This window comes from Tamandua tetradactyla (assembly GCF_023851605.1).
Source record: "Tamandua tetradactyla isolate mTamTet1 chromosome 25 unlocalized genomic scaffold, mTamTet1.pri SUPER_25_unloc_2, whole genome shotgun sequence".
Lineage (NCBI taxonomy): Eukaryota > Metazoa > Chordata > Mammalia > Pilosa > Myrmecophagidae > Tamandua > Tamandua tetradactyla.
This window is the reverse complement of record NW_027518257.1, coordinates 601,801-624,385: the sequence shown is the minus strand read 5'-3', so window position 1 is coordinate 624,385 and position 22,585 is coordinate 601,801. Positions and strand designations below refer to the sequence as shown.

The window sequence follows — 22,585 nt, the reverse complement described above, 5'->3', positions numbered from 1 at the left end:
ACATTCACCATTGTTATTTAACATTGTATTGGAAGTTTTAATCAAAGAAATTAGGCAAGAAAAAGAAATAAATGGTATACAGTTGGAAAAGGAAGAAGTAAAACTGCTTCTATTTGCATATGACATGATCTTATTTATAGAAAATGTCAAAAAGAAAAAACCTCAGCAGAGTTATTAGACTTCATAAACAAGTTCAATAAAGTGGCATGGTACAAGGTCAACATGCAATCCTCAGCTGTGTTTCTAAAAATTAGTAATGAACAAACTGAACAGGAAATCAAACAAAATATTTTCTTAACAATAGCAACTTAAAAGAATCAAATAGGGTGGTGCAATGGTGGCTCAGTGGCAAGAATTCTCATCTGTCAAGCTAGAGACTGGGGTTCAATTCCTGGAGCCTGCCCATGCCAAAAAACAAAGAATCATATAGGGGGCAATTAATTTAACCAAGGATGTAAAGGACTTGTGCAATGAAAACAAAAATAGCTGAAACTATTAAAGAAAATTTATATAAGTGGTAGAACATTCTGTGCCCATAGATTGGAAGACCAAATATTTTTAAGCTGTCAATTTTATCCAGAGTGTTTTATAGGTTCAAATTAATCTCAATGAAAAGTTCAATAGCCTTCTTCACAGAAATGGAAAAGCCAATCATCATAGTTATATGGAAGGGTAAGGGGCACTGAATATGTAAGTGATATGGAAGAAGATAAAGTTGCAAGACTCATATTTCTTTATTTTAGAACTCAATACAAAACTAACTACAGTAATAAAAACTGTGATTCAGGAATAAGGACAGACATACACACTAAGAGAATTGAATTGAGAGTTCAGAAATAAACCCTCACATTAATGCTATTTTCATTTTGGAATTGGTCCACCCAATGGGGAAAGAATAGTCTCTTCAAAAAATTGTACTGGGTAAACTAGAGATCCATATGCAAAAGGATGACAGTAGAAGCTTAGCCTACACCACAAACAAAAATCAATTCTAAAGAGATCAAAGACTTCAACATAAGTACCAAAAGCATTAAACTTCTAAAATAATACATAGCTATACATCTGCAGTTTATTTTATTAGGCAATGGTTTCTTAGAGATTACATTAAAATCACAAGTTACCAAATAAAACAACAGATAAATAAAACTTCATAAAAATTAAAATATTTTATACATCAAAAAGAATATTATCAAGAATTTTAATGACAACCTACATAATGGGAAAAATACTTGTAATCCATATATTCATGAGTATAATATTCAGAATACATTAAAGAAATCTTATAATTCAAAAACAAAAAGATAGCAACACATTTAAAAATTGGCAAAGGAACTTGGCAAAGTTACTCAACAAATTGTGATATTATCACTCAACTGAAATTCCTTTCTTTTCAGTTATAGGAATAATATGAACAAAATAAAGGTGCAAAGCAGGTATTCTCTGAAATCACCTGCCACTCGACGTAGAAGTCCTTAATTATTGGCATATTATTTATTTGAATGTTTCACAATTTGTAGTATTAATTTGTGAAATTAAAAGACATCCATGTACATTGACAATTCATAGTATGTGATTGAAGTTTCTGAAAGTCCACAAAATCCAGATTAAAGTGATTATTATTAGAAAATTACAATGGGCAAAAAGTGGATTTCTAGCAAGCTGACTCAGCCTTTATTAATATTAAGAATAAAGGACCAGGGAGGGGAAGAAGGAAAGTAAGATAGGGTTACAGATCACATGGTGAAACAAGTACCTGATAGCACAGAGAAAACTCTCATTCTAAACTAGTTTTCATATTTGGATTTCTGATTCATGGTTTCCAGTATTTGAAGTATAAAAATCTACTCATGTAATCCTTCAAAAACTATGAAAAGTGACAATTATATTTTTATTTACTGAATAAGGTGCAAACACCAACAATGTCTTATGATACAGGTGAGAGCTTATGTGCAGAAGTGCGGTAGTTGCAAAGTTACCAAGTTCTCAGCATCCTTCAGCAGGCACTTCAATGGGCTGTGCTCCATTAAAAGGACTGATTCCCTGTTCTTCTTTTCCTTGAGTATACATTCACACAGTCCTATATGTCAATACAAACATTTTAGTCTTAGGTGTCAAGCCTGCTACACTCAGCTGCATGCTGTCTGGCCACCAAATGGAGAACCAGAGTTTTTTCTTATGGGCAGCTGAAATTGCAGGCTGTCTCACCACTGTGGGAAGAAGAGAGTAGCCACTGAGGGAGAACCATGCCTACTGTGAAAGAGCTGCCTAGCTGCGGGCACATCCAAAGTGATTTACCAGGTATTCTGGTTAGTAATCCATACAGATCTGCCATTACAAACAGTTACTCAATATTTTGCAAAACACTGATACTTGACTAAATACTGAGCATAAAAACACAATGAAGTCATAAAGCTGCTCACAGCATAGTGAGAAAATGATGTGAACAAATAACAGTAGAAAGGGTTAGGTCTGTGGTGGAGTAAAATGCTTCTTGTCAGGGAGATCTGGAAAGAAGCTTTGTGAAATGTTCAGAAAGAAGCAACATAGAGGAAATATCTGAAGGATGCACAAACGTTAAAGGAAAAATGAGGAGAAAGGAAATCTCCCAGAGAACTAAACAAAAACATCAGTCTAGCTCAGCACAACTGGAGGGGAATAATAGGGGAAATAATCACAGGGGCTGAATCAAGGCAGGGTTTGTGGGTCAGTCCACATGTTTTGGATTTTCTTTTGGAGAAGTTGGAAGCTACATGGGTGTGAAAAGCCACAGGTAAGGGTATATGATGATTGGATTTGAATTTTTAAATGATTGTGCTATAGTGTGATCATAATTATAGTAACTTGAAAAGAAAAAAAATTCATTAGAGTGCAATGAAAATATGAAGAATTTGCAAGTAATTGAAAGCTATGAATATAGATTAGTACTGCAAAAATTGAAGTTGCTGAGGAATAGGTTGAAATTGAAAAGAATATTTGTGCTTCATAGAACACATATTCCGTGGGTACTTAAGACAGGTCCATCTATTGTGTCTATACATGTAAATTTATCATATATTTATCTGACCAATCATCCTTACATGGTTTGATTAACTCTTTCTGCCAGAATTATATTGAACTATTCAACAACTATTTATGCCCTTTGATTTCTAATCATTAAGCAAAATCCATTTAGAACCATGCAGAAACATCTTCACATGGATTGGAAAATATGAATTGATCAATATTGAATCAAAATATACTTCTAGATTCAATCACATTAAATATTCTGAAATCCAAAAGGAAGAAATTAGGAGAAAGGATCTACGAGATTTATTATTTGCTTATAGATAAAGAGGAGGTATACTTCTCAAAAATAGATTATTCTGCTTATTGTGAACACCATAAACTGCGAAAGAAATTTGAATTTTTCTAAACATGATGCAAAGGTTTATGCCTTTAGACGAGTGTATGAGATAATTTTCGTTTGTAAAGTATCATTCAAACTTGCAGAGAATGAATTGTGTGTGTCAAAATTAGAAGTAGGAAAATAAGTTAGGGAATTAATGAGAAAGTTCTGTAAGAAATGTTCATGCTTAGAAGAAAAAATGATTATACTGGATATGAAGAGAATAGCTTGGAATTGAAACATACTTTGGTAATAGATAACCTAAAAATGGAAATCATGATGCAGAAAGTATTAAGAATCACCTTTAGATAGTGGTCCATGCATATCAGGGGATGTTGGCACTTTTATTAACATAGTGTATTAGTTAGGGTTCTCTAGAGAAACAGAATTAACAGGGAACACTTGCAAATATAAAATTTATAAAAGTGTTTCATGTGACCACAGGAATGCAGAGTCCAAAATCCGCAGGGCAGGCTGTGAAGCCGACGACTCTGATGGAGGGTCTGGATGAACTCCACAGGAGAGGCTCACCAGCTGAAGCAGGAATGAAACCTGTCTCCTCTGAATCCTCCTTAAAAGGCTTCCTGTGATTAGATTAAGCATCACTCATTGTAGAACACACTCCCCTTTGGCTGATTACAAATGGAATCAGCTGTGGATGCAGCTGAAGTGATCATGATCTAACTCTATGAAATGTTCTCATAGCAAAAGACAGGCCAGCACTTGCCCAACCAGATAAACAGGTACCACAACTTGGCCAAGTTGACACATGTCCCTAACCATGGCACATATAAAAGACTATAAAAGGAACATATTGTGGGTCAATATTAAGAGGAGCAGGCTGTGGGTGAATATTTCTTGTGTTTTGATCAGGTGAAGTATGAGCTGCCTATTACTCATTTTAACAGAGCTGAATGCAGCAATTGGATATATATGTCCATTAATTCAGGGAGGGGGGACAAAACTGGAAATATGTATTTGTGAATCCTTAGAATGTAGACATTTAAAGCCATCAGCCAGCTTTGGAACATCTAAGCAGATAATGAAGCCACAGAGAAGGAGGTTTGGAAAGAAGCCTGAGGCTCTTTAGCATTGAAAATTAAAAATAGGTGCTATCAAAAAATAGGGTCTCACAAAACCCCCTGTGAGTTAGAGGTGAAAGAGCAAAAAGTACCCCATGCAAAAAGAGAAAACAGTGCTTCAAAAAAAGTGTTCAGATGAAAGTAACAAATATTCCTGCAGGATGTGGTTAGTTCAGGTATTGTTGCTTCAGTGGTCAGGTTTCTTAAGGGCAGGGAATCTGAATGGAGTGGAAAAATAGAGAAAATGAAGAAGTGGGTATATTAACTGTGGATAATTCATTTGTGAAGTCTTTCTGAGAAGGAAGTTCATCAGAAATAGGACAAGGAGTCAAGGGAGACATGACAATAGATAGGTGTGGTTGAACAGAGACATGATATAACAGGCAGTTGGTTATGGTTGAACAGAAAGAAGAATCAGTCGTCACAAAGGGAGCATCCAGGAGTATTATCCTTTAGAAAGGGAGAAGGGATAGGAAGTATAAATAAAGAACATGTTATTCAAGGAGACCTTGGTAAATTCTCACCTTCTTACTTACTGCATAATTTTCCTATCAATGAGGTTTATTGTTTCTGAACTCCCAGTGGTACCTGAATTGTAAGAATCAATCATGGCATCAAAAAATTATTGATGTCTAGTATCAGATCACCATGTTCATGGTTTATTTGTTTGACTACAATGGGAATTTATCTTTAAAAAATCTCTCTAAGAAAAATCATATTAAAAATGGACTAGTATGAACCACGTGAGGTCGAAGTGATGCAATGGAAGAATTAAGATTAGCACTTCAACAACTTTGATCATTGGTCACTTATACTTTTCTGTGAGTGGATATGTGTTTCTCACATGGTTTTTATTATCTCAGCATGTAAATTAAATTGAATCATCTATTCAAAGGGGGTGTTCTAGTTTGCTAGCTGCCAGAATGCACTGTACCGGAAACAGAATGGCTCTTAAAAAAGGGAATTGAATGAGTTGCTAGTTTACAGTTAGTTCTAAGGCTGAGAAAATGTCCCAGTTACAAGTCTATAGAAATGACCAATCTAAAGCATTCAGGGAAAGACACCTTGGTTCAAGAAGGCCGATGAAGTTCAGGGTTTCTCTCTCAAGTGACAAGGGCACATGGTGAACACAGTCAAGGTTTCTCTCTCATCTGGAAGGGCACATGGCAAACACAGCATCCTCTGCTGGCTTTCTCTCCTGGCTTCCTGTTTCATGAAACTCCCTGGGAGGCATTCTCTTTCTTCATCTCTAAAGATTGCTGGCTGGTGGACTCTCTGCTTCGTGGTACTGCAGCATTCTCTCCTCTCTATGAATCTCCTTCATTCTCCAAAATGTGTCCGCTTTTATAGGACTTCAGAAACTAATCAAGACCCTCCCAAGTGGGTGGAGACATGCAGTCACCTAATCCAGTTTAACAATCACTCTTGATTAAATCACATCTCTAGGGAGATCATCCAATTACAGTTTCAAAATACAGTATTGAATAGAGATTATTCTGCCTTTATGATATGGGATTTAGATTAAAACATGGCTTTACTAGGGGACATACATCCCTTCAAACCAGTACAAGGCAGAAATTATTTTTTTCCTTATGGATATTATATGATTCCTCAAAATTCATCTACTTTAATTACTGAGTAAATACTGAAGTCATCAACTACAATATTCACTTAGTTCTCTGTTTTACTTATAACCAGGCAATTCCATCCAAAAGGCAGTAAACATAAGAATATCCATATTTAGTCTTAGAAATATTCTGTTTAGAAATGTTCTTTTTATTTTCAGGGCAAATGAGGTTTTTCTATGGCTATCACTCTTTGGGCTTAGTTATATATCATGAGACTCTATTACTCATAAACATTTTCAAATATTTCAAGGCAAAGATCATGTTGTCAGAAATCTCAATTTTCCTTCATCTAATCATGGTTAACAACTGGATTTCTTTATTTTCTTCCAAAGCATGACCATCCAAGAGAAGTCCATGATACAGACTTGAAATTTGATATATAATGCAGAAACATTGTAAATATCCAAGAAAGACCATATTCCTCATTTCTATGTCCACATCACTAAGATAAATGATGTAAAAATAAAAGTACTCTGGATCATAAAGATTATTGGTTTAACTCATATTGTAAAAATAAGAACTTAAATTGTATGTATTATTTTAAAAAGTAAGGAAATTTGTAAAACTCTTCTGTATATTATGGTTTCAAATGAAAGAGAGAGCAAGCATTTGATTACAGAATGAGAGAAGTATGGTGAATGAGTCAAGAAAATCACACAGGAAAATATGCATTTTTTTCAAAGTATGCCATGAAATCAACTAATGGATGTTATCTAAAGACTTTGAGAAAGGGGAAATGTAAAAGTAGTTATGCCATGAATTCACATTAATTAAAGTCAAGGGCCTGAATTCCTTTAATGCAGACTAATTATTCTTTTGGCCCTTGAGTGTTTGTATGTATGTTTCTAAATTGAGGTCCTCTCCCATAAACTAGGATTTAACCTCCAAAATATTGAAAATACAAATTCACAATTAAATCAGGAGTTCCTCAGCTGAGAGAATAAAGCTTAGACTATAACTTCTACAAAAGCAAATTAGCTGTGTAAAGCACACCTGTGTGAAAAGCCATACTATGCAGGGAACAAGGTAGAAGATAAGATCATTTCAAAGAAGAAATTCACATCAAGAAATATTGAATGGTACCATATTTCTGAAGTAATTGCAATATTTTCTTTAGAAACATAGGCTTTTAAAACAGGCTTGGTTCACTCATTCAAAGGAGTTTGCTATTTCAAATTAACTCTGAAATAATTAAGCAATTTTTGTCATCCCAGAAGCAGATTCATTGTGTGTAGAGAAATATGGTTGTCAAAGTTTTTGACCATTATAAATGTTCATAGTACTGAGGTATTTTATGCATAAATTTTTCAAAATTGGAGAGAAAAAATTAATAGATGTATTTAATACAATGTTAAATTATATTATTCATTTTTCCACAATAACCATTCTTTATATTTCTCTAAGCAGTGATAGATCTGTGGATTGCACGTGTTCAGCAAAGATTTATTAAATGTTGATAGCATGTAAGGCATGAATCCATATGTGTTCTTGAATAATGCAAAATTGAGTTATAATTTTATCCCAAATTTGGAGGACACACCAATGAAATTATCAGAGAAAAACAATAGGTTGCATTAATCATGAGAAAGAGAAAGAGCTTGAAGAGTAGGAGAAGGAATATAATGCTTTCTTCACTTACATGATATAGTTACTGTGCTGATATATGTGACTATTATTAATGCCATAATAATATGGCATGATGTAAAAATAAAAATGCTCTAGATCATAAAGATTATTGGTATAATTCATATTGTAAAAATAAGAACTTAAATTGTATGTAAAGAACTGAAGCTCACAAAATTTAATAATCTGCTCAAGAACATAGTTTTCATTGAAACTTGGCACCTGCTGAATGAGATCTTTGGCCTTTGTAATGCCCTAACCTACATAAATACTTAAGTAACATATCTAGTCTAATACCTGGGTTTGATATTGAAATGCAGTGGGCTTTTATGAACTGACATAAGATAAATTGCCAAAAAGAAATTTCCATCCCTCATACTCAAACAGGTTTTCCCAGACTACCTCAGCACTAATATTGGCATGATGAGAGGAAATGACGTATCAACAACAGATTTCATTTTCCCTGGACTATTTCCTCATATACCAGCTTCATTATCTCCATCTTTTTCCCAAGCTATATTATTGCCCTCCCTGGAAACACCACCCAGATCCTTCTAATTTAGGTAAAATCCCAATCCTGCCCTAGCAATTACTTGTTCCTAAGCCATCTTTCTGATATAGACTTAGTTCTCATCTCCAACACCAACCTTAAGATTGTTACTGACTTCTCAGTGCAGAGGAGAGACATCTCATAGATTAGCTGTGGCATACAGATGCAATTGTATGTAGCCATGAAATGTTCTGAATGTATCCTATTGACCTAATACCCTATAATCATTCTGTTGCCTTTTTCAACCGACTGTCAGCTCAGCTAATATGAATTTCAGACTCTCTGCAGATGGTTATTCTTTCCTGGGTGGTAGGGTTCTTAAATTCCTTGGCCAACACTGTGTATACTATGCATTTTCCATTCTGTGACTCTAGGGAGACTCATCATTTCTTCTGTGAAGTCCCAGCTCTCTGGAGCCTCTGGATTGATCATATTTGTTAAAGGAATTGTGTACCTCCCCATACCCTTTGTACTCATTCTAACCTCCCACAGCCTTAACTTCTTGCATGTCTCTCAAATACTTTCCCCTGAAGGGCCAAACAAAGCCTTGGCCACATGCTCCTCCCATCTCACAGCACTGAGCCTCTGTATGGGTTCAGGTCTTTCACTTTATGAGACCTCCAAAACTCTATTCAGCACAGGAAAACCAGGTTGTCTCCCTTTTCTACAACATTCTCACCCTCATTTTGAACCACATTATCTCCAACTTATTAGACAGGGAAATGTTGGGGGCTCTGAGGAAAGCACTGAGGATGAGTATAAGTTCTTAAATACTAGCAGGGAGACTTTACAGTTGTAACAACACATTTTATCAAAGTCTTTCACAAATAGTTTTGGCAAAATAATGGAACAATTTGATAAAATTTTATTTAAAACCCTGAAAATCACTGCCTCCAAAGTTAGGAAGCAAAATGGCAGATGCAGGATACTGTTGCTTTAATAACATGCAAATGTGAAAATCACAAGAATTTTCTTACAAATTGTCACAGTCAAGACACTAATTCCAAAGGATTTCCTCTCTTTTGAAATTCAGCTATTTCATGACTTTTTTTTTCACATGGGCAGGAGGAACTGGGAATCAAACCCAGGTCTTCAGCATGACAGGCAAGAATTCTGCCACTAAGCCACCGTCACACTGCCCTTCATAACATTCTAATGTTACAGTTTCCAAATTAATTAGTTAGATATATACTTGGGACATAAAAATGTATTTTAAAATTCCATAAGCACCCAGATTTAGTAACTTTTAAATTCTGGCATGCATACTTCCAATCCAGTTTTTGTTCTTAAATATGGGCATAAGTATAAATATGAACACATAAATATATGCATATATATATATATAGGTGTGTGTGTCTGTGTGTGATGTAATTGAATATGTACAGATTGAAGAGTTTGGAAAAGAGAAAAGTGTAAATAAGAACCATAATTTTTATAATCTAGTTTTTCACTTACCAATATATTGTGATGATTGTGCCTAATAATTCAAAATATATCTAAAATATCCTGTTTACTACTTAATTCCATTAAAATCCACCATTGTTTGTCATTTGATTATCTTCTAAAATTCGTTCTTAATGCAATAATTGATCAAATTGGTTGATGAACTAAATGCACGTGTATGCTTCTGTCCACAAAAATTGTGACCCAGAAACAGAAAATTTTGTAAATACCTCTTTCTTCTATACATTCTGAATGATCAACAAATAGAATGGGCAATTATTCATGCATTCAACCTTGTAAACACCCATAAAGGTAGCTTTGCTGTAATAGAAAATATACTTGATCTTGATTTAAAATTCCTGGCTTCAAATTTTGGCCCTGAATCTACCCAATTTCATGACCTTCAATAAAATACTTACACATGAATTTACCTCTTTCTCTTCATCTAACAGATTGGATTAATAATGCCAAATAATATGCATAAAGTCCTTATCATATTTTAGGGTTAAATAAGTATCTTTAGATATCATTATTGGTAGTATTATCATAGGGAAAAATAAGAGGTGTTCTGAAGATACTCAGATAAATATGTACATTGCAGCCTCATTGTGCTGGATAGATACAGATGTTTTCTTTTGACACATGGGGAAAAAGTGAAGCTTTCACTATTGGGAGAGCCAAGGGACATGGAAAATCAAAGTGGACAAAAAGTCTTAAGACATTAGAAGCATAAGAACTGGATGAGGTTCACATGCCATTGGCTCATGTCCACAGCAATAGAACTAAGCACCTTCACCTAGCCAAGTTGACAACTTAATCGAACTACCATAGATCCACCCCTCATCAACTTGGCAACTATATGCATCACCATAAATGATATTAAAGTGGCACAAATTCTCTTCTGGCTGTGGACCTATGAATCTCAAAACAGGCTATCTTGTGCCAATATGCAAAGAAGGGACATTCACCGGATCCTTAGGGAGAAATTGGAAGGAAAATCTGCAGGGTAAACACTACTGGGTTTCAAAGTCTGAAAGTCATTTATTCTTCAGCTTTAGAAAGTGGCAGTCCCACTCTTTCCAAGGGCCTATGCAGTGGCCTCCTTCCAGATCAACCTTGGGGAACATTGAGGGGACCACATTTTCCTCAGCTCCACTCTCCAAGCATCAGAGCCACTCCTGGGCTCTCTGCCATTTCTGGGGCATACACTCAACCCCTCCATGTGGTGACAGCCAGGCTCTTCCCAGTCCCCCAAGGAGCATGCTGTACCTTCTCCAAGGCCTGAGGCTGCATGACTCTTCCATTGCAACAAGGTGGGAGACTCATCCTTGCCCTTCAGGGTGAACTCACCCTCTCCATACATATGGGTGGGTCCACTCTACTGGCCAATGTTTTATGGTCTCAGACCCAAGCTTAATGGTTTTCACTCTGCAAATTCCAATTTGTCCCTTTTGTGGCCACCTTTGTCCAGATTGGCAGTGGTTCTGTTTACACCAACAGCTTCTTCAAGCACTCCAGGAATTCTCCATCATTCTTTCCACAGTTCCTCCAAAATCTTCACCTTAGCCATCAAAAAAACCATTCCAACATAGCTGTTATTTGAAAACTGCAGCAACACCCCACTCTCTGGTACCAGATTCTGTTCTCATTTGCTAGCTCCCAGAATGCAACACACCAGAGATGGATTAGCTTTCAATAAAAGGGGATTTATTTCATTAGTTCTTCAGAGGAAAGGCAGCTAACTTTCAACTGAGGTTCTTTCTTATGTGGGAAGAGACAGGGTGATCTCTCCTGGCCTTCGCTCCAGGCCTCTGGGTTCCAACAACTTTCCCTGGGGTGATTTCTTTCTACATCTCCAAAGGCCTGGGCTGAGCTGCAAGTATTGAGTTGAGGTATGCTGAGCTCCTTGGGCTGTGCTATGTTGAGTATCTCATTTAAGCACCAGGCAATTAAATCAAATATCATTCGCTGCAGCAGGCACACCTCGTAGCTGACTGTGGATATAATTAACACCAGATGAGGTTCACGTGCCATTGGCTCATGTCCACAGCAATAGAACTAAGCACCTTAACCTAGGCAAGCTGACAGGGGGTGGACTATCATGGTCAGGTTCATGTGTCAACTTGACCAAGTGGTGGCACCTGTTTGTATGGTAAGGCAAGTGCTGGCCTGTCTGTTGTGATGAGGACATTTCATAGAATTAAATAATGATCATGTCAGCTGATTTCATTTGTAATCATCCAAGGGGAGTGTCTTCTGCAATGCGTGATGCTTAATCTAATCACAAAAACCCTTTAAGGAGGATTCAGAAGAGACAGGCTCTCTTCCTGCTGGTTAACCTCTCTTGTGGAATTCATCCAAACCCTCCATTGGAATCATTGGCTTCACAGCCTGCCCTGTGGATTTTGGACTCTGTGTTTCCATGGTCATGTGATACACTTTTATAAATTTTATATTTGTGAGTGTTCCCTGTTGATTCTGTTTCTCTACAGAACCCTAACTCATACAGGCACATAACATTTATGATTGGTTTTTTTTTGGTGGATTGTCCCTTTTGTTAATATATAATGTTCTGCTTTGTCTCATAAACTTTTTGTACTGAAAGTTTATCTTGCCTAATATTGTATAGATACCTTAGCTGTTTCTTGGTTACTGCCTGAATTGAATAACTTCTCCAGCCTTTCATCTACTTGTATCCTTTGGTCTAAGGTGAGTCTATTATGGATAGCATATGAACAAATTATTCATTTATCCATTTTACCAATCTTTGCATTTTAATTGGAAAGTTAATACATTAACATACAATGTTCTTAGTCTTTAGATAATACTTCAACTATTTTGGCTTTTATATGTCCTATTGCATTTTTTTTTGGTCCTCTAAGGGACCCTTACTGACTATCTTCATTTCTCACTCTCCTCCAAGCCTCTCTTCCCTGTCTTTTGTATTCAACTGGCATAAATGCCCTTTAATATTTCTTGCAGGTCAGGAGTCTTGCTAATGAATTCTCTCAGCTTCTGCTTTTTTAATGAATATTTTTAAACTCTCCCTCATTTTTGAAGAATTTTGCCAGTTGAAGATTTCTTGGGTGGCATATTTTCCCTTTCAGTAGTTTGAATTTATCATACCAGTACCATCTCACTTCCATGGTTTCTGAAAAGAAATTGGCACTTAATTTTTTTTCTATACTTTTACTGAGATAGCTGCACACTCCATAAAAGCCATTCAAAGTATAAAATAAATGGTTCACAGTATCACCACACAGATATGTATTCACCAGCAGGATCATATTTAATACATTTGCATTACTCCAGAAAATGAAAGTTAAAAGGAAAAAGAAAACCCCAAACATCTCATACATATTATCCCCCCCTCTTACTGATGACTAGCATTGCAATCTATACTGTTTTAAGACTTACAATTGAGGGAGGCTAACTAAGCGAGTGTAGTATTGAAAGATTATAGTAAGAGAGTCAGTGGAACAAAATAAAACATCCTGAAGTAGATCCATACAAATAGAAAACTATTTCTTTGCAATATACTTATCAATGATTATCAGAGATCAGAGCTACTGGATTTCAGTTCCACAACTTCAGGTACTTCCTTCTGGTTATTCTAAAACATTATAATCTATAAAGAAATGTCTGTATAATGAGTCAGTAACCACAGTTGTTTACAGAATTCCAACTTCTCAGTTACACCTCTTTCTTCTCATTTATTTTCATCCTTCAGCATTACCTGGGTAAGGGCCATTTTAATTTTTTCATGCTGGAAAGGGGTATTGGATTTCTGGGATAGATGAATTAATCTGGTTACTTTCCTGGAGTGACTGGTACTTATGGGTTTCAGGACTTATCTTCCCTATGATCAATCTGGAGGATTTAATTTTCTGAGAAAATAAACTTACTAAGCAAACCTTTACATAATCTTAGATAGAGCATAAAGGCATTCCCTCAAGTTTTCAGGAATACTGTTGTTTGTGCTATGGCGTACTGTGCTAGTGTGAAATATCTCATTACAACTTGCATAAGATAGCTTCCAGAATGACTTCTCAACCCAATTTGAAAGTCTTAGCCACTGAAACTTTATTTTATTCCATTGTCTTTTCCTCTCTTAATCACTCTCAACTCATGTGAACAAGGCAAGGATCATCCTGAATATCAAGTCCCACAGTGTTATAGAGGCTTATATCATTAGAAGTCATGTCTCATAGATGGGGAACAGTAGTGAGTTTATTTACAGTTGTTGGCATTTAATTTAATTCCAATTATGTTGTATGAAATGTACTGCTTTTCTCTTAATGCTTTCAAAATCCTCTATCTTTGGAAGTTGACATTCTGATTAGCATGTGCTCAGAGTGGGTTAAGTAGGGTTTATCCTGTTTGGATTTCAATGCATTTATATCTTTATGTCTTTGATAAGACTTGGGAATGTTTTTTGCCATTATTTCCTTGAATATGCTTTCTGCCTCTTTTCCCTTCTCTTTTACTTCTGGGAAACCCATTTCATGTATGTTTGTGAGTTCTATGTTATCATTCAATTCTGAGAGATGTTGCTCAAATTTTTCCATTCCTATTTTTATGTACTTTTTCTCATTTTTATTTCAGATGTCCTGCCTTATAGGATGAATTCTTACTAATTCTTTCTTCTGCCTGTTCAAAACTGCTGCTGTTTGACTCTAACATATGTTTAATCTCATCTATTGTGCCTTTCTGTTAATTTTATTCCAGGCTATCAAATTCTTCTTACATGCTCACCCAAGTGTCTTCCTAATGTCCTTTAATACACATTTTCCTTCATCTCTGAATTGGTTTAGGATATTTGCCTGAATATCTGTGAGTGGTTGTTCCAGTTTTTACATCTCTCTTTTAAATTTCTTCCTTTGCCTGGCCATGTTCTTGCTTATTAGTATGGCTTGTACTTTTGTGCTTATTATTTGGGCCATTACTTAAGCTGTTGAGATTCTGAAGACTGGTTTCCCTCTCTTGTCTAAGATTTTGTTGTTGATAGGGTTCTGTTACAGCTCTTATATGGCACTGTGTTTGTATTTCCCAGTCAAAACAGTGCCAAGGTCACATGCAGGGGGTGCAGAAGAATTCCAAAGGGACTTGGACAGAGAACCAGGAAAACCACTTCCCAAGATGGCACATTCCAAGGCTTCACAGATGGCACAATTTGGAAACAACAAAGGCAAGATATTTTAGCACTCAGTCTGCTCTCTTCCTATGGCAGTTGGAAATAATGGCATTCCAGGAATCTGCCTGGGTAGGACCAAAAGGAGAGAGGCCTAGAAATCCAATTTTGCTGGTCAACTCCTGGACCAGGCTCTGCTGCATCCACCTGTATTCTTGGCAGAGGGAGAATTTCCCAAATTCTTTCAGCCCATAGTAGTCCACTAGACAGGAAGTAGGATTATCAGAAGCTTTTTGTCTTGGGGCTTGGGGATGGGCACCATGAGACATGGCCAATTGAGTCATTCATGGCAGCTTCTCTATTTGAGTAAACAATGGTATTCCAGGCACCAAGGTTTCCTGTGTGGAATAGGAAAAGGCTATGGGATCAAGATGTCCAATTTTGTTGAGCAACAAATGTATTGGAACTGTGCCATGTCACCCTGTTTCCAATGTGGCAAGGGACTTCACAAATTCCATTCCACAGCATTCTGACATAGAGGAACTGGGCTGTCCAGAAAGTACTAGACTCAAGGGTGGGGAGTAAGTGCAAATAGGCACAGCCAAGTGAGTTTCTCACTATAATTTCTCCATCACAATTTCTTTCTCTTCCTCCAGCATGGTGCTCCACTGATCTTTTCAGCTCAGAATGGCAGCTTTTGACAGTTTTTACCTGTCTTCTAGGTGTTTTTACTAATGGAAACTCTGCACTTCTTATTCCACCATCTTCCACTTCAGAGATTTTTATTGCAAGCTTATAGGACCACCAGTATCCAATTTAATTTCAGCTTATAGGATTCTGTAGACTTGTATCTGTCTGAAAACTGCTTGATATACCTGTACTTATATGAACTTCCCCATATCAGCAAGGTTGACCTGGTGAATCCCATAACAAGATTCAAGGTGAGACTTGACTCCTGGATACATGACTAAGTAAAGATTTGCCTGAAGAAACTCTTGGTATTTGAACAGTGGAGTTTAGGAAATGGTATAACACCATTGTAGAAAAATTACCCCTGACAAAGATCTGATTCTTGGCACTCCATTCTGAGCACTGTCTACCAATAGCGTAGACAGTGTTTGCTGTGTTTGCAGCTTTATCTTTTTACATGCCCCAAATTTTCCTTCTTCCTGCAAAAATACATAATTTTATGGCTTTCCCTATGATGTAAATTCAATCAAGGTATGTCTTAGGATTGGTATGGAAGGAGAATGCAGCAAATGGAAAAGATCTAGAATATCCATTCAAGATAATTTGAAAAATATTTAAGATTTCTCAGCATCCATAAAATACAAAAATAAAATTTCAATATTAATTACAAAAGTTGCATAAACAAAGAAGTTGATATAAAATATGCAATGTGAGAGTCACCATATATGAACAATCTCTTTCATTATGCTCTATACTTTCTCAATGGAGGAGAGATTTGTGAAAGATTAAGGAAAAATGGCAAAATTAGGAACTAATGAAAGGTTTTATATTTGATGACTATCCTAGACTATTTATTTCATATACCTTCTAATTGGACTTTATGAATCTTCATGTTTCCTAAAGACAAGGTATCTTTTGTGAGAAAATAGTAGAGTTATATGGATTATCAGGAATTTTTAGGGTCATAATATTGGGTGTGGATGATGGCATTGATGCTTTCAGGATATAGCCCCATGAATTTCATTTTCATTATAATGAGAAAACAATTTTTCCATATGTATGTAAGAGTTCATACAGTTATCAAGTTGACATCACTAGGGTTGGAGTAGGTGGATTTCAGGTCCTTTTGGATGGGATGAACTGAGGAGAGGACAGCATCAGTCTGGGGTTTGCTGTTGGAGTTTAGGCCTGTATCTATTCAGGAGGAAGCCATGGGAAGACTCAAGTTATCATCATATGTGCTTGCCAATGTGTCAAGCACATGAGAGAATATCTCAGGAACAATTCCAGTTTGAAAAGCATGAGCTGAAATGGACAAGGAAACCTTTTCCCACTCTAGGGACAATTGGTAAAATTCAAAAATGTGCTGTGGATTGGACTTTTCATTTTCTGATTTGGGTTTGTGTGGCTACATAGGAGAGTGTTCCTATTTTGAGGAAACATACCCTGGTGTATTTTGTGTTGAGGAGTAAATGTGATGAAGGTATAACCATTGGGATTTTGAACAGACCAGGCATTCTTTACATTGTTATTCAAATTTTATATATAAAACCTATACATTCAATAATTATTTCAAAATCTGTTTAATTACCTTGTCAATATCATGCCATTGAGGGAGAACTAGTTTAAATCCCATTATAGAGACTAAATGTGATAAATCCACATCAGTCAAATTTGTGATACTAAGACTGAACTTAGTTAAGGAGGGAGTGAGTGAATATTACATGAATGGCCACTTTGTATTCAGTGTTATAAATGATGTTGTGATACTGTGGAAACAGTATTATATTTGAATTCAGTTTTTACACATGCACTCCTTCACCTGGGAACTCTGAAAACTGATTGTCCTTTAGGCAAGGCTGAATGCTATGGAGAAAAGCACTTACTTGTCTCTTGTTAAAATATTGATTAAAGGCTTTCCCACATAGATGATGTTCCTAAGGTTTCATTACAGTGTGACATCTCTTATGTTTTCTAAGGTTAGAATAACATGCAAAGACATTCTGACATAAATTACATTCATAGGGTTTCTCTCCAGTATGACTGTTCTCATGTTGTCTAAGGTTAAAATATTGGCTGAAGGCTTTCCCACACAGATGGCATTCATATGGCTTCTCTCCAGTATGAGTTCTTTCATGTTGTTTCAGGCTACAAGAATGAGTGGAAGACTTTATCACATAGATGACATTTATATGGTTTCTCTCCAGTGTGAATTCTGTCATGTACTCTAAGATCAGACTGAAGAGTAAAGGCTTTCCCACATAGATGGCATTCATATGGTTTTTCTCCAGTGTGAGTTCTCTCATGTTTTCTAAAGTAAGTACAATGGGTGAAGACTTTCTTACATAAGTGATATTCATAGAGTTTCTCCAGTGTGAATTCTCTTGTGTTTTCTAAGGGAATAACAATGGGTGAAGACTTTACCACATAGATGACACTCTATGATTTCTCTCCAGTGTGAATTCTCTCATGTTCTCTAAGATGAGACCCAAAAGTAAAGGCTTTCCCACACACACGGCATTCATATGGTTTCTCTCCAGTGTGAGTTCTATCATGTTGTTTAAGGCTAAAAGATTGATTGAAGGCTTTCCCACATAGATGGCATTCATATGGTTTCTCTCCAGTGTGAGTTCTAGAATGTCGTTTAAGGCTAGAAGAATGAGTGAAGGCTTTCCCACATAGATGACATTTATAGGGTTTTTCTCCAGTATGATTGCTCTCATGTTGTTTAAGGCTAGAAGAAAGAGTGAAGGCTTTCCCACATAGATGGCATTCATATGGTTTCTCTCCAGTGTGAGTTCTATCATGTTGTTTAAGGCTAGAAGAAAGAGTGAAGGCTTTCCCACATAGATGGCATTCATATGGTTTCTCTCCAGTGTGAGTTCTATCATGTTGTTTAAGGCTAGAAGATTGAGCGAAGGCTTTCCCACATAGATGGCATTCATATGGTTTCTCTCCAGTGTGAGTTCTATCATGTCGTTTAAGGTGAGAAGATTGAGTGAAAGCTTTCCCACATAGATGGCATTCATATGGTTTCTCTCCAGTGTGAGTTCTATCATGTTGTTTAAGGTTAGAAGATTTAGTGAAGGCTTTCCCACATAGATGACATTCATAGGGTTTCTCTCCAGTATGAGTATTCTCATGTCGTTTAAGGTGAGAATAATGGGTGAAAGCTTCATATGGTTTTTCTCCAGTGTGAGTGCTCTCATGTTGTCTCAATTCAGAATATTTAGTAAAGGTTTTTCCACATAGATGATATTCACAGGGTTCCTCTCCAACATGAGTTCCATTGTAATGTGTATGGCCAGAATTCTGAACAAAGGATTTCTCAATTAGATGACATTCATATGACTTACTTCCAGGGTGAAAATTCTGTTGTTGATTAAAAGATGATAGATCATTGAGGGCTTTTCCAAATAGATTGCTGAAGTAGGATTTCATTCCTTTGCGAGTTAACACATGTTGAATCACTCTGGAACTATGAATACAATCTTCTGGCAACTTACTACATATAATACTGTTCTTTTGAGTATGAGAATTCTTTTTCTAGGAAGTAGAAGAGAAAATGTAAGAGGTTTGTCCATAGATATCAATCCATATACATCTGAATTCTAACCTAACCAATCAGTGACAATCTCCAATTAAAATATTTCCCAGGTTATTTATGAATCATTTTAATCTTCTGCATGTACAGAGATCTACTCTTTTGTAGCTTCTCAACCACAAAACTTTCTAATCAGTCTTGAAGATTTTATAATGTTTCAGAGATTGAGTAGATGAGCTGTATTTATAGAATTATCTTTTCATATATAAGGAAGGTTATATTATTGGGCTCAAATGAATTGTTTTCTATATTCAAATTATCACAGACTTTTCCTGGATTCACACTTAAACCAACTTAAAGTTAAGTGATTGTACCAAATTTTTAATTTATTCCACTTCCAGGTATCTATTTGGAAGACCAGGGTTACAGCCATAATCCTTACCAATGACATGATGGTAGATAGGTCTTTTTTGCAGATATGAAGCACAGGTAACATTTCTTGTTCTTTAACACTACCTTCCCTGCCTGAAAGAACTGAAAAACCAATTAATTTCTAGACCAGCATTAGGAAGATGAATATGTTGAAGTAGCACACATAATCATATAATTGTTTCTAAAATGACAATTATCTGAGAAAGAAGATCAAATTAAGGATTACTTGAGGTAGTAGAAACCTTTATATGACACTATCAATTAGAAAATATTTTCAAGATTTAATTATAGAAAAAATTATTTCAAAAATATGTTGAGCAGCTAAAGAGAGGGAAAAGCATTGAAGCCAAGGATGAGAAAAGGGCTGTAAGTGAAAGCTTAAATCCAATTGTCCATAGACGTCTATTTTGTCAATGCCAATGACATTTGAATACAAAGTGATAAGTATTTGATACTTTGAACTGAGGAAATTTCCCCAATATGTACATGTACATTTCAGAAAATATAACTTGCAGAAATTTGCAGGTGATATTTGAGTCACTCATTGACAAGGTTCCTCCTTGTCCTGAATACATGTTCCAAGGAAGTGCTCACCTGAATTTTGGTTCTGAAAAAATCCAATTCCTTCTTCACACAGTTCTGCCCCTTGAACCAACTTTGAAGCTACATCTGATTTGCAGACTGGATATCCTGTTTACGGGGGGAAATACAAGAAATTTAGAGTTCTGTGCACTTAACAATATATTATCATGAAATCTAGTGAAGGTGATTGTGTAGTTTGCAAGCTGTTGGAATGCAATATACTACAATTAGTTTTATAAAGGTAAATTTAATAATTTACAATTTTATAGTTCTAAGGACATAAAAGTGTCCAACTTAAGGTATTAACAAAAGATTACCTTTGCTCAAGAAAGGCCAATGGGTCAGAAACACCTGTCATCTAGGTAGGCACATGGCTGGTGTCTGCTGGTCACTTGCTCCTGGACTCAATTGTTTTCAGCCTCTGTTCCTATGGATATTATTCAATTTTTATCTTCAGGGCTGGCATTCACCTCTCGGCTTCCCTTGGCCCTACACAGGTTCTGTCTTGCTTACCATCTTAAGGCACATTGTACTGGGCTCCATGGATCTCCAAATATCTGTGTCCCTATTCTCCATGTGTCTGCCTCTCAGTTAGACCTGCTGTGAAATTTCTGTTGGATTTGATCTGTCTGTCATTTCTGATTCTCTCCATAATGTTGTCTCTTTTGAAAGGTTCCAGTAAACTAATCAAGACCTACCTGTAATGGGTTGAGTCACATTTCCATCTAATCAAAAGTCAAACCCACAATTGGACATGCCCCATCTCTGTGGAGATGATCTAATCAAAATTTCCAACCTAGACTTATTGAACCAGGATTAAAATAGCTGCTCCCACAAGATTAGATCAGAATTAAAACATAGCTTTTCTGGGGTACATAACAATGTCAAACTGGCACATTGCAACCTCTGGGCCCCCAAAAAGACATGTGTTTTCAATATATAAAACACATTCACTCCATCACAATATCACAAAAGCCTTAAACCATTTCAGTAACCATTCAAATATATTAAGATGTTAAAGCCAGTAAAAATTCTCAATGAAGTCAATTATAGACATGGTCTGCTCTAAGGCATAAATACTACTCTGGCTCTGGACCTGTGAAATTTAGAGCAAGTTATCTGCTGTCAATATAGAAAAGTAGGACAGTCATAGGATACATGTTTCCATTGCTATAGGGATATTAAAAAAAGAAAACAGGACCACTGTACTTATACAGTTCTGGAAACCCACATGCATTCTCCATTAGATTTAAAATTATGAGAGGCATATAACCTTTGGGTTTTAGAAAGCAGCATTCCCACCCTTTTCAAGGGCCTATGAAGTGGCCCTCCTCTCTCCAAATGTTGGGTTTGTTGCAAAACTGAAGTTCTTTAGGAGCAACATAGTTTTTTCAGCTCTACCTTCTCCATACTTGGGGCAGCACCCAGGATCTCTGCCATCTTGGTGGCACATGGTCAACCCCTCCAGAACAATGGTGTGTCAGCTGGGCTCCTGCCAATCCCTAGTTAATGGACTTCTCCCTTTCTAAGGCCTGCAGTGGCACAACTCTTCCTGAACAATGAAGCAGAAGGTCTGCCCTCTGCTTCCAGGTCAAATGCACTCTCTCCATATGTATGGATGGGCCCACTTTCCTGGCCCAAGTTTTCCTGTCTCCAGACTTTAGCTTCCATGGTTCTGCCTCTGAAGACATTTTACCTCTAAATTATTCTCTTTATATCAGACAGGCAATGGTTCCAATTATACAGATTCCATAGTACTTCTGTTCATTTTCTCTGAAGTATACTGGGATCAAGTGATCAGACAAGTCCTTTTTGGATACTCTCTTCAATCCTTGCTTGTCCTGTAATGCGTGAGTAACTTCCATGCTTGGATAAATTCTCATGTGTGGCCCAATTAACAGTGGTCTCATTTTGTGGAAACCAAAATTTTCCAGGACACCAATTTCATTTCCTTTGTAGCCAAGAGTCCAGTTCTCAACTTATCTCTTTTCCCTCACATTTTACTATAACCTTCAAGGAAGAGCCATGCATGCTGCATTTTCCATATTTAATTTCAAAATTTCTTCTGCTAAATATCCAATTTCATCACTTTCAAATTCTACCTCCCATCTACAAAGAATGATTTCCTTCCACTTTGGAATGACATGCACATCATTTCTTCAAGTCAGAGGTGCCTGTTACACCTCTGTCAGCTGGGTAATCATGTGGCTGGCATCTGTTGGTCCCTTGCTCCAGGTTCCATTGCTTTCAGCCTCTGATCCAGTGAGTGTTCCTCACTTTACTTCTCCAGGTCTGGCTTTCATCTTTTGGCTTCCCTTGTTTCTCTCCAGGTTCTGCCTTGCTTAACATCTTATACAACATCTGCTGGACTCCAATCATCTCCAAATATCTGCATCCCTATTCTCCATCTTTTCAGCTCTACTGTGAAGTTTCTGTTGGCTCTGATGTTTCTGTCATTTCTGATTTTCTGATTCTTTCTTTGAAAGGATTCCAGT

The 22,585-nt window shown here is 36.5% G+C and overlaps 1 protein-coding gene across 1 annotated transcript in view; it reads right to left on the bottom strand.

The window, feature by feature from the left end:
- Nucleotides 1-11,593: 11,593 nt before the first annotated feature.
- Nucleotides 11,594-22,585, bottom strand: part of LOC143673041 (uncharacterized) — a 227,857-nt gene continuing 216,865 nt past the window's right edge. Inside the window, 6 exon segments of the mRNA XM_077147414.1 lie at nucleotides 11,594-17,694; nucleotides 17,696-17,894; nucleotides 17,896-17,977; nucleotides 17,980-19,078; nucleotides 19,519-19,610; nucleotides 20,103-20,198. Of these exon segments, the coding sequence (XP_077003529.1) occupies nucleotides 17,470-17,694; nucleotides 17,696-17,894; nucleotides 17,896-17,977; nucleotides 17,980-19,078; nucleotides 19,519-19,610; nucleotides 20,103-20,198 (1,793 nt within the window). The 3' untranslated portion in view covers nucleotides 11,594-17,469.